The sequence below is a fragment of the Oryzias latipes genome, chromosome 16 (genome assembly GCF_053564925.1).
Source record: "Oryzias latipes strain Hd-rR chromosome 16, Olatipes_Hd-rR_3.1".
Lineage (NCBI taxonomy): Eukaryota > Metazoa > Chordata > Actinopteri > Beloniformes > Adrianichthyidae > Oryzias > Oryzias latipes.
In genome coordinates, this window is record NC_136252.1 from 35,310,275 (window position 1) to 35,322,484 (window position 12,210).

Sequence of the window (12,210 nt, forward strand, 5' to 3'; positions counted from 1 at the left end):
AGGATTGTTCCATCCAAAAGGGATCAGAACCAGTTTAAAACAAGCAAAGATTCAGGATAAGCTGCTGAGTTCTGCCTCTCCAGTTCTTGGGTTCTGATGGCTGAGTGTCAGCTGCGCAGACGTTGTGCAGACAATCTCACGCTTTCCCTGGAGACCTGAAAGCTGCTCATGCCTGCTGACCAGCACATTCAGAACCTCTTTGGGTTTCATCTCTTTAATGGAGCTTCAGGACTCGTGGTCCTGATGTGGAGCAGGAGATCGGTTCTGGAGGATGAAGGCTTCTGGAGACAGAGCCAGATGAAAAGAATCGTCGCTGTCAGAGTCGTCGGACCCGGATAAGTTCTGGTAGTCCATGTCTGCTTCACTGACAGCAGCCAAACTGGGAAAACAGAGGTTTCTGATAGGCTTCCTTCCAGACGAGCAGATGAAACCCAAGACCTTCACAGACGGTCCTACCTGAGCTCCGACCCGACCAGGATGTGGACGCTGCTGTCTCTGCGCTCCGACTCATCTTCCTCGCCTCCTCCGGGTGTGGGGCCACGTGTTGCCATGGAGATCTTCCTCCTCCTCGTGTCGGTGCTGAGTGTTGCGTTCAGGGACAGCGGTTCTTCATCACTGGAGTCTCTGAAACAGAGTTTGAACGGATCAGAACTCAACGTCTGTTTGTTGTGCAGATTATTTGTGGCTCTTTGTAGTTTGTGTGTCTGTGTTGTGTGGTGTGTTTGTGCGTGTTTCACGTGCACAAACACTCACAGCTCCTCCTCCTCGTCTTCCTGGAAGGTCGGAGGTCGTTGGCAGATGAAGCACACGCCTCCCAAACTTTGGAAACACGGCCGACAGAACACGCCTGCAGAAACAGACAGAGCTGTGCAGAAAGGCGTGAAAGACGGAAACGTGAGCAGTTCTCCTGAGGACCAGCTGGTCCACAGAAGACCTGAAACGGAACCGTGCAGAGAACACAGCTCCTGAAGGCCGGAGGGGGCGTGGCCTCTGACCACAGTTACTGTAAATCCTACAGTCAACAGAAAACTCCCTCTGTTCAACTCACTCAAAAACACACAGACACACACACTCACACACACACAAACACAGACACACACATGCACGCACGAACACACACAGACACACACATGCACGCATGACCACACACAGACACACACATGCACGCACACAGACACAAACAGACACACACTTGCACGCACACAGACACACACATGCACGTATGAACACACACAGACACACACATGCAGGCATGAACACACACAGACACACACATGCACGCACACAGACACAAACAGACACACACATGAACACACACAGACACACACATGCACGCACACAGACACAAACAGACACACACATGAACACACACAGACACACACATGCATGCATGAACACAGACACACAAATGCATGCATGAACACACACAGACACACACATGCACACATGAACACACACAGACACACACATGCACGCATGAACACACACACATGCATGAACACATGAACACACACAGACACACACCTGGCCTCAGGTACTCTATTGCTCATAGTTTTGGCATCAGGGCTTTACCTGAACATTGCGGCGTGCTGCAGGTCACCGTGTCGGGCTCCCTCACCTTTACGGTTTCACCACATGACAAACAGGTGACTGAGGACGCCAGGCCCAACACCTGCACCAGGTAAGCTCCTCCAGGTAACCTGAGTCAGCAAGCAGATGAAGATCCTCCAGACCCGACAGAAACCAACAAACGGCAGCAGCTTCAGGTTTGAATCCTGACACACCTGTTGGTGCTCGAAGGAGGAGGTTTTTCACTGGGTTTAAATAAATGTGTTTGACACACAGGCAGAATGAAAATCAAGATTAAAAAAGTCTGAATGAACAAATTAGATCTGACAAAAAGTCATCAGACACAAACAGATCAAACTGCAGAGTTCACAAACTCTTCCTCACTTTAAAATGATCAGCCTTTGAGCAGTCCAACAGGAAGTGCGTTTGTACCGCATCAGCAGAGCCCGAAGACGACCTCCTCGCTCCCGGTGACCTCGGGACCGCACCGCCGCCCTCCTCAGAGCCGAGCCGGCCGCTCTCCTCTGATCCAGGATCTTCTTGTGGAGGAAGAGGATCCTCTCCTGATGCACAGAGGAAAACCTCAGACTCCATGTTTCGGCGGCGCCGCAGCTCTGAGGTCATTTGACCATCAGCTGCTGACAGAGTGACGCCATGATGGAGCTGATGAAGATGGAGATGAAAACAGGTTCTCTACAGAAAGCACCGTGTGTGAAAGCCAACCAATCCAGCTGAAGGGTGGGCGGGGCATTTATCAGCGGTCCTGCTCATTCCAGTGACTCCCCCGGACTGCCCCCGAGACGAAGACGCCTAAGCTCCGCCCTGGTTCAGGTCTGAGTGTGGGCAGGTTCTGACCCGTCTCATTCCATGCCATCCTTGTCATGCCTGAGTGTGACCTTTCACCCACAGCAGCTGCCCCTGAAAACCCATCGTTCTAAGAAAGCAGGTGAGGGCGGGGCTTAAAACCAGGAACTCTGCCTTCAGGGTTCTCTGGAGCGTAGGTGCGTCTGCAGCTCCACAAAAGAAGGGAAACCTCCAATCGCCTCTCATGCGGGGTTCATGGTTGACCACCTGAGAAGAGGCTGATGGGCAGGGAGGGGTCTACAGAAACACAAGGGGGGCGGAGTCCATCGGAGAAGACAGGAGCTGGAGTCAGGCAGCAAAGATTGGAACCAGCAGAACGTTTTCTGAGGCAAACGAGACCCAAAAGAGGAGAAGAGGCGGCTTGTTCTGCTGCACCTGCAAAGGTGAGTCTGTCCAGGTGAGACTGCAGGTATGATCACTGAATGAGATCAAACTCCACTCACAGAGCCCGTGTTTGAAATACAGCAGACTGACACATGACCGTCTCCTTCCCCCAACCTTAGTGAAGCTGTCCATCATGTCTGTTGCTATAGCAACGGCACTCCAGGGTTTTTAGTTAGAAAATGACGCAGACTTGAGTTCCAGACAGGAGTTCACACCTTTGTTCTGATGTTGGCTTCAACCTGAACTGATTCCAGAGGATCTTCTCCTCCTGATCGGTGAACCGGAGATCAGGATGTGTGAAGTACGATTATTCCAGGTGAGACCTGCGAGTGGCGCCGTGCAGAATTCATGATCATTCACACAGAGAAACGTCAACCACAACATGAGGCTTCTGCAGAAAAAACCTGACTGATGACGTCATGTTGGTAAAACTGCTGGACAGGAGAATGAAAGACCTTCCTCCTCAAGTCTCTCAGGTTTCTGCAGAACAGACTGCCTTAAAGTCTCACTCTGGTTATCTTTTGATCGATCTTTTTAGGTATTTTCTACGTCACAAATAGAATCTTTTTCATCAGTCCGTGATTCAAAACGTTTTGAATAAATCAGAAATGCAGTTTTAAGCTGAATTTTCTCTCTTTACCATCAGAAAAAGGCTACAGGAAGCCGTAAGAAACACATTTCCATGGCAGAGAACGGCTGCTCATGAAAACGAGGCGTGAACGCTGCAGCAAACACATTTCCCTGGTGTGATGTTACCTCAGCGGAGCTCTCACCCAAACCACCAGAGGAAGCTAATGAATGAACTTCTGCGCTCTGAGCTACATGACGGTTCTGAACAAACCCGGTGTCTGGTTTTGTGTGGAATGTTCTGTTTCTTGGTCTGGCTGCAAACATGTACGCCATGGTCATTCATCAGACTCATTTCCTCGCACACGTGCACACACACAGACTGGATTCCTGCAAACAGACACGCCCGTCAGGACAAAGAGACACACAAAGCTCCAGCAGCTGATCCGTCTCACCTGCTCTCGCTCCGGATGGTAGGAGGCGCAAACCAGCCGCCTGCAGCGCTGCACGAAGCCCCCGGTCAGAGACGCACACAGGGCCAGAGCCAGCAGGAACCCTGCAGACCCAGGAGAACCAGGGTCAACAGAACATCTGCAGAACATCACAGCTACAACATTCTGACAGTTCCATGTGAAGGAAAGTCAGAGAACCATTTCCCAAAACATCAATCCTGCTGCTTTAGCAGAACTTCCTCATCATTTCAGTGTTGAACAAAACCTGAAGGAAACTCATTGAGGAAAAGCTGATCTTTGGTGTGATTGTTCCCAGGTTTCAGGCTCTGCAGCGTCAGTCCTCCTTCATGTTTGGTTTCGTGGAGGGTCGGGTCATGATCAGACACGTCTGTCTGTCGTCGCAGCCTGGAGGTGAAATCCACAAACCAAAGGTTCCCACGTTCCTGAAGGTTCTCCGGCCCCGTCCCTCCTTCATGCATGCTTTACACAACAAGCTCCGGTGTTTTCCATGAGTGAGTACAGAGGAATCATGTTGAAATCATCTCCTGTGGAGAACATCAAGGGGATGTGTTCTTCTAAAAATGTTCTTAACTTTATTAAGCACAGGGAATACAAAAACACTGTCAGCTCCACAGATCTTCTGAATTCCTAGTGTTTTTTTGGAGCTCCTGAACGCAGCATTGTCTAAAACTATGAACGTTTATGGATTCATATTTGAGACACGACTTCATCTCCTCATCTCCTGTGCTCGCTACAAGTGATGAAGGAACATCAGTTGTGCTTTATCCAGCCTAACTGACGGGGGGTGCAGGACCCCTGAGTGTGATGATGGTCCTGGACTTTAGGAGAAAGCCTCCAGCACCTCGGCCCACATACATCAGAGCGACAGCGTGGAGATGGTACAGTCCTACCAGTACCTGGGGGGAGGGGGGTGTTGGATAACAAGCTGGACTGGACCACCAATACAGACCACCTTTACAGGAAGAGCCAGTCATCAGTCATGGCGGCGAGTTCCCTCCCCTGTGCGGCGGGCGGTGTGCCGGTGGTAAGAGGAACGTCTCCATCAGGCCAGGCCCGTGGCTGGACTGAAACTGGCCCCGGGGGAGCAGAGGACTTTGTTCTAGTTCAGGGCCGTGGTGAGGAGGAGGAGCCTGTTCAGAGGCAGACGCTGCTCCACAGACAGACTGAGGACGTCTTTGGTCCCTCGAGGTAGAAGACAGGAAAACTGAGCATCACACGTTCAGAACCTCATTGAATTTTAATTTCTGAATATTTTATGGATTTATTGTATTTTTTAAATAATATGTTGACTTTTTTAACAAACAGATTTTAATATTGATGTTTTTTATGGATTTATTCTCATTACTGTGTGCTGAGTGAATCATTTCCTTCTTCTTCTTCCACACTAAATGCTTCACAGATGCTGCATTTCTTCTACATCGCTGCTCCTTTGTCGACTGATACTTTTCTGTGGTGGTTGGTGGAGACAGATCCTGTCTGGTTTTTGCTACTGGCCAGTCTTCTCTCATTTTAGGTTAAGAAGCTGCTTTTTCTGACCCTTTGTGGTGACCTCAAACGCAGCACGGATCGTGCCTTTGACTGTTTCCTGTTTGTTTTGAATGTTGACATTTCTCCACCACCTTCTAAGAGGATTTAAACTCTGCAGTGACACAAACAGACCAAGAGCACTCTGCTCCAAAGGCACTGCTTCGTGTGTGATGTCACTTCCTGTGTGATCTTGTACCGAGGAGACAGCAGGTGGAGGCGTCGGGCTGCAGCGGCTCCAGAAGGCACTTCCTGCTGATGACGGTGACGTTTCCTCCCTGCAGGATGTCAAACGAAGCCACTAGATCTCTGAAGATGTCCGAGGCGTAACCCGACCCGTTCACCTGCACCGCCACCCTGACCGGAGCTGATGAAGCGTTGTCATGGTTACCACTCAGCTCGAATACCAGTTCAAATCCCGTCGCAGGTCACGTCTCACCTCGGGCGATCACGTCCCCCTTGACCTGCAGGTGAACCTGATCCAGAATCCAGAACACCAGGTAGTCCAGAACCACCAGCAGGCCGCCCATCAGCGTGTGTCTGAGGACAGAGGCCACGCCCACCAGGACAGCATGCCGCTCCCTGAAGGACAGCTGCAAGGACCCTGCAGGACAGACAAGACTGACAGTCACGCACAAATACGCACATCCCTGTCACACACACACACATTCAAACATGCACACACACGTGTGGGCACACATAATCAACCCCTCCCTCACACACTTTTTCACACATACAAAATGCACACACACACACGTGCACTGACGTGGGGTGATGTAGGTGTTGGCCTCCCTCCGTGTCAGTGGTAGCACTGAAGCTCCGCCCCCTGAGCTCAGAAGCTCGTCGAGCTCTCTGAACTGAGCCGTGATGTAAATGTTGTCGAAGTTGAGATCACGCAGATACCTGCGCCTGTACCGCACAGCCCTGCACAACAACAACACAACGATCAGGGGTTGGAGTGTGAACCAAATGAAGGCGTGCCGGTTTTCTGTACCGCCCCCTTCAGTTTGACAGCCCGTGAGACGCATTCTTGTGAAAAAATAAAATATACTTTACCACTTTGAGGCTCTTCAAATCTTCTTTCATAAACATTTGTGTAAAAATATCTTTTTGTTCCAAATATGAACTAAAATAATACATTTTTATCTGTAAAGGAAGCAGAGCTTCCTCCTTGGGAAGTGGGACCTCCCAGTTCTGACCAAAGTGCTGCTGTTCTGGTTAAGTAGTGACAGTGTTGTGCGGGTCGGATGTTCGGCGGCGGGCATCTTAGATGAGGGTGGGGCAGATCTGAGGGCGGCGGTCAGACCTCAGGAAGGAGCAGGCGAGCAGGAGGAGGCTGCAGTACACCAGCGGCTCCCTCAGCTTCTCAAACACTCGCAGGTCGGATGAGATCTCGTTCATGATGTCCTGAGAGACCTGCTGCACGGAGCGGCTGCTGTTCACGTCCAGGTCCAGCTTCACGGACGCAGAGATGTTGAAGTCGAATTCTCGCATCATCTTCCTGAAAGCTGCGACTGTGGCTGGAAGAGGGAGACGGACCAATCAGCTGAGGCTGAGTTAAGACCAAGGATGCTCTTTAAAACTCACGCTCTGCCAACCGCTGCTTCAGGTGAGCGGCCAGGTAGGAGGGGATGATGCAGAAGAACTCACCGGCTGCAGAGACAAACACCTTCAACGTTTGTAGTGCAAAGGTCACTCTAGGTCACCACAGCATTCCCAGAGAAATAAAGAGATGTTTGGGTCTTTGACTCCATAGATTCTTTACGTTACAACTGAAGACTCTGAGGACGTCTGCTGCGTCAATGCTTCGCCTGATGTAAGTGAACGCACCACGAGCAATGTTGCAGAGCGGCAAGAAGGTGTCCAAGATGTCACACAGGAAGTTGAAGTCCCCCAGCAGGTCAGCGCAGTCGCTGCGGGCCCCGGCAAACAGCTCCCGACACTTCCTGTGAGGAACGCCGAGGTTGTCGTTGCAGATGTCCCCGATGTCCACCAGGAAGTGGAGCACGTTCCTCAGAGTGCGAGCTGCAGGTCAGGTTTCAGACAGGGTTCCTATAAGTTTGAGACTTTTAAAGTTTTTAAAGCTTCATAGAACAGACTTTAGGACCTAGTCACCCACAGGGGGAAGGAGAACTTAGAGCGTGTACTGAGGTAAAGGAGCTGGTACAGTTTTAAGTTACTGTGACACTTTAGAAGTAGGCTGTTTTTCTTTGAAATAATCATCTCAAAAATAAAGTCTGTAAACTTCTTCTTCAGTGGTGTCAAACCCGACTGAAAGTGAGGAGCAGCTCACCGACGTGCCGAACGCTGTCGGTCAGCGCGTTGATGAAGTCCTGGACTCGTCCTGCGACGGCGCGAGCGTTGCTGCTGATCTCTCTGATGTCGTCCATCACGGCTGCAACGACAAGCTGAGGCTGGAATCGGATCGTAAAATAGTTCAGGGAGAACTTCCTGAACTGAAAGCTACTGAAATATAAACTCCCTGGATCAGTAAAGATTCAGATCAATTTGACTCTGCTGGTCACAGAACCGGCTGCAGGATTTGATGAAGCTGGGCGTGTCTTACAAAAAAGGGGTGTGGCTGCTTTCTGCATCAGTTCTTTTGTCTGATTGGCCGCCACCTCGGCTCCACACAGCAGGCTGGAGGCGGCCCGCTCCGTGTTCTCTAATGTGTTGTCCAGTGGTCCGGACAGCAGCAGCGACATAAACAGAAGCAGGATGAAACTCCGGCCTCGAGCTGAAAAAGTGGAGGACAGCATCATTCCAGGCTCCGCCCACACAGAAGCTGTTTGGGGGGTGTGCCCTTCACGAGTCTTTGGCTACGTTCACACTGCAGGCTGAAACCACCCAATTCCTTTTTTTTTGCCCCTATGTGACCTGTATCTGATCTTTTCAAATGCGACCTCCGTCTGACCGGTCAGGCCACATGAATCCGACCCGTACGTCATCGATACACTACAAACGTCATCATTCTGCATTGAAGTAGGCGGGAACTAGAACATAAACATCAACCATGGCGGACGATGCTGCTGAGACCAGTCAGTGGAAGGGAAGCCAGGTCACCGATTGGATTCATATTTGGGGTGACAGCTCTATTCAGGCCAAACTCCAGGACTCTGATCGCAACCGGACGGTTTTTGGAAACATTTCCAGCTAAATGTCCGAGCGTGGTGTTGAACCTTTCCCACTATTACTTTTTTTCCCCTTTCCCACCGTGGTCAGAAGCTCGGGGGACCGAAGGCGGATCCTCCTTGGGGGTTCACTTCCCAGTTCGGACCCTCAGATTCTCCAGAGCGGGTTAATAAAGAGTCAATAGCAGTTCTGCTGGGGGGAGCCTTCTTTTATCATCGTTCTCCTTCCTCCCTAACACACAACATGAATGCGCGCCCCCACTGCCCCCCTCTCTCTTACACACACTTGCTCGCGGCTGCAGCACATAAACATCCCCATTCCACAACAGTGGGTCCAGATGACCCTGGCTCCAATGCCTTCTTAAAATGAGAAGATTGTAATTGTGCTGCTCCTTTGAGAAAATAAATGTATTAATGCAAAAAGAGCTCCGCAGTTGACAACACTGTTGTTGACATCCATTGCTAACGTTAGCTACTTCCACAAACAACAGTGACGTCGTTCACCGTTGAGGACTCTTCTGCGCATGCGGGTCACTTCACGGTGACCCGCATGCGCCCCGCAAGGAGATCACAAAAGTTCATGTTTCATTGGAAATGTAAACGGTCTTGGAAAAAAAAATCTAAATTTTTCAAAAAATCTGAATTGAGCATTAAGCCCTGCAGTGTGAACGTAGCCTTTGTTACTTGGGGAAAATGTCAGCCTGGTCCGAACGCTGGCCTCAGACTGACCTGAACACATTGATGGTAGCATCACTGTAATGTTGGCGCGGGCACCTGCCGACAGTCCCATGCTGAACGCCGCCAGGCCAGCCAGCACCACCGTGGTGTAGACGCAAAACCACAAAGACTGCTTCTGTAGGAAGACGGCCATGAGTCCGTACAGAGAGGCCAGCAGCAGCCCAGAGGAAAACGCCGCCAGGTTCTTTCCCCCCTCCACTAGGTGAGCCTGCACCTCCCTCCCTCTGCGGAGGCGCCCAGTCGACCTGGAGACAGGAGGCCACAGAGTGAGACGACCTGCAGGCTGATGTGCTCAAAGCAGCGCAGTGTCGTGTGCAAAGCTTCACAATTATTAAACATCGTAGACATCTGGATACTAACTGGAAAAACAGTAAATATAGAAGTTAAATGGCTGTCATAAAGGTAAAGTCCCGCCCACATACCTGAGTGTGTGAAATCTCTAATACAGTTTAGTTTGTTCTCACTGTTCCGCTGTACACGTTCTAAAAGAAGTCCCTTTAGAATGTGTGAAGGTGCAATTCAACCAATTCCCAGATATTTTCTTAACAGCGTAACCAAGCCGCAAATCAAGCAGCTCAGCCAGAAATCACCAGTCTAACCAATCAAACATGTCGCCACATCGCGATTTTAGCGTCGGCGCTTCCTTGTGACGATGATGCTGACATGGGGATAAAGTCCCTTGTTTACCATAAAAAAAAATCACATCTAAAGATCTTGCTCAAAAAGAGAAATACTTTTTATAAAACTGGAGGTAAACAGTTATGTTCTCCTTCAACACTGTTTGAATTTACCAACTGTATTAATTTAACCATTACATTTACACAAAATGTATTTACATGTATGCATGTGAGAATTTACCATGTGTGAATTAAACAAATTCTGTAAATGTTCTGTGTGTGAATTTAACTATTCGTGTATATCCATTGTGTGTTTATATATACACAAATTAATACTTTGTGCAAAACATAAAATATGAATCCAACATTTAGTTTTACTTTTTACGTATCTGTTGTGAATACGATTTGTCTTTGTTTCGAATACGAAATTTCCCCTGTTAACAAAAATCCTTCACAGGCATATTCATCAAGTCCAGAAACATCATTATTCTTCTAAACCAGGGTTTACCAACCTTTTTGAGACCGAGGGCTATTTCATGGGCACCAAGTGGTATGAAGGGCGCCACTAAAAACCTCCTAGCACCCCCCCCCCCAAAAAAAAAAAAAAAAAAAAAACACAATTTGAGGACTTCCTTTTGTGTGCCCTATTTTTATTTGCTCATTTTACACACAAAAACATGCATGAATTTTCTAGACTCGTATTACAGGGGGGGGGTCAAACTCAGTTGCAGAGGGAGCCTAATTTCAAAACAGACTTTAGGTTGCAGCCGAACAAGATAAATATTTATTGAACACACTAAAGCTAAACTTTTAAACCTTTGTAACTTTAACTTAATTTTAACTTTTTAAACATAAATGTAAATTAAAACAGACAGGAATATTAATCCTCACATTAATGGATTACTCAACCACCTCAACCTATTCTCAAAATCTTTACATTACATGAATCATAAGAATGTCCAGAAATTGTGTAATTTATTTGATCTATTTAAACTTTTGTAATAGACCCTTACTTTTAGTGATTATTTTTTAAGTTATATTTGTTTACATATTTGGGTTTTCTTTGTCTACCTTTATCTCAGAATTGATATTGTTGTCATTGACAGACATGCCGTGGTTGTTTGTTGAATATTTGCTTCAATAAAAAAAAAAAGATTTGTTTTGGGTGCATTCCCTGCGGGCGCCACAAGGGGTGCTCGCGGGCGCACTGGCGCCCGCGGGCACAGGGTTGGTGACCCCTGTTCTAAACAGTTTAATTCTGTTTTAGTTTAATAAATGAAGTGAACGTTCAGTGGAATGGGATGTTTTTGGACTCGATGTAAATGCCTCTGAGTTTGTTGGAGAACCTTTGTGAAATTTCAGATTTAAGACAAACAAGAGTCATATTCAAAACAGACTTGCCAAACGTAAAACTAAATGTTTAATTCATATTTTAACTAGTGCACAAAGTATTAGTTTGTGCACAAATTTGTATTTTTGCATACGTTTCTTATTGACAGTCATCTTACCCCAAAGACTTTACCATGCATAGGTTTAAAGTAATAATCTAGTGTTTAAGTTCTGTCAGTGAAATATGAGCTCATTTAAAGTTATCACATAGAAAGATCTAACGATTTGTTGACAAAGAAATGGAAGCACAACCAATAAATTATTATACAATTACAAAGTGTTCAAATGATTCTTTTAACAGAGATCCAAGTGTTAAAGTGACCTTTCTAACTCCGATTTCAGAATTGAAGGACTTCAGAGAAAAATGGAAGTTAATTAACAAAATAAAAGAAACATAATAAGACAAAGTGACCAACAGACACATTTAACTATTACCTAAACAGATTATTGTTATTATTAAACGGAAAAATGATTCAGACTTTTAGAATTTCTTTAAAATTCTACTTTTCAACATATTATGCTGGTTATGATAATAGTTTAAAATTAAGGAAAAATACTGCTATTATTTAAAATAAAATGGCATTTCATCGCAACTTTTAAGAAAAACGGTCGCATTTGAGTTTTTTCTGCAGTAACACTCAAAAAATGCATCGAAACTACAGAAAAACTAGCTAACCGTTAATCACAAACGGCACGCGCTCCGCGAACTGCCGCCTTTTCGCATCCGGGTCTTTACCTCTTCAAAAGTCCCCTGAAGGTCCTGGTATTCCCGCCTCTCTCCACCGGGATTCGAACTTCTCTCCTCAGCGAGGGCCTCTCCTCCTCCCCGCTGCTCATCGTGTCCATTTGCGAACCGAAAGCGTCGTTCTCCAGAGCTCACCAAGTCAACGGCAGGAACCTTCGTGAACCTCCTTCTCCATCCCAGTGAGGCCGTTTCCACGGACACGCAGGAAA

The 12,210-nt window shown here is 47.6% G+C and overlaps 1 protein-coding gene across 5 annotated transcripts; it reads right to left on the reverse strand.

The window, feature by feature from the left end:
* Positions 1-198: 198 nt before the first annotated feature.
* Positions 199-12,126, reverse strand: dcst2 (DC-STAMP domain containing 2). Of its 5 annotated transcripts, none has more exons than XR_013648442.1 (16): positions 11,993-12,126; positions 9,242-9,495; positions 7,948-8,118; positions 7,675-7,776; positions 7,212-7,406; positions 6,969-7,034; positions 6,688-6,901; positions 6,148-6,305; positions 5,821-5,985; positions 5,581-5,748; positions 3,840-3,940; positions 1,954-2,132; positions 1,573-1,784; positions 754-847; positions 457-624; positions 199-379 (listed from the first exon to the last, which is right to left on the reverse strand). XR_013648442.1 is itself a non-coding variant. In XM_020710523.2 (16 exons), exons 1-16 carry the CDS (start codon positions 12,100-12,102, stop codon positions 226-228), a joined length of 2,379 nt encoding a protein of 792 aa, XP_020566182.1. In that variant the 5' UTR covers positions 12,103-12,126; the 3' UTR covers positions 199-225. The 5 variants fall into 5 exon arrangements, 3 of the variants coding, with proteins under 3 accessions (XP_020566182.1, XP_078789793.1, XP_020566184.1); XR_013648441.1 differs by having other exon boundaries at positions 1,573-1,793; XM_020710523.2 differs by having other exon boundaries at positions 1,573-1,700; positions 2,002-2,132.
* Between the last annotated feature and the right edge of the window lie 84 nt (positions 12,127-12,210).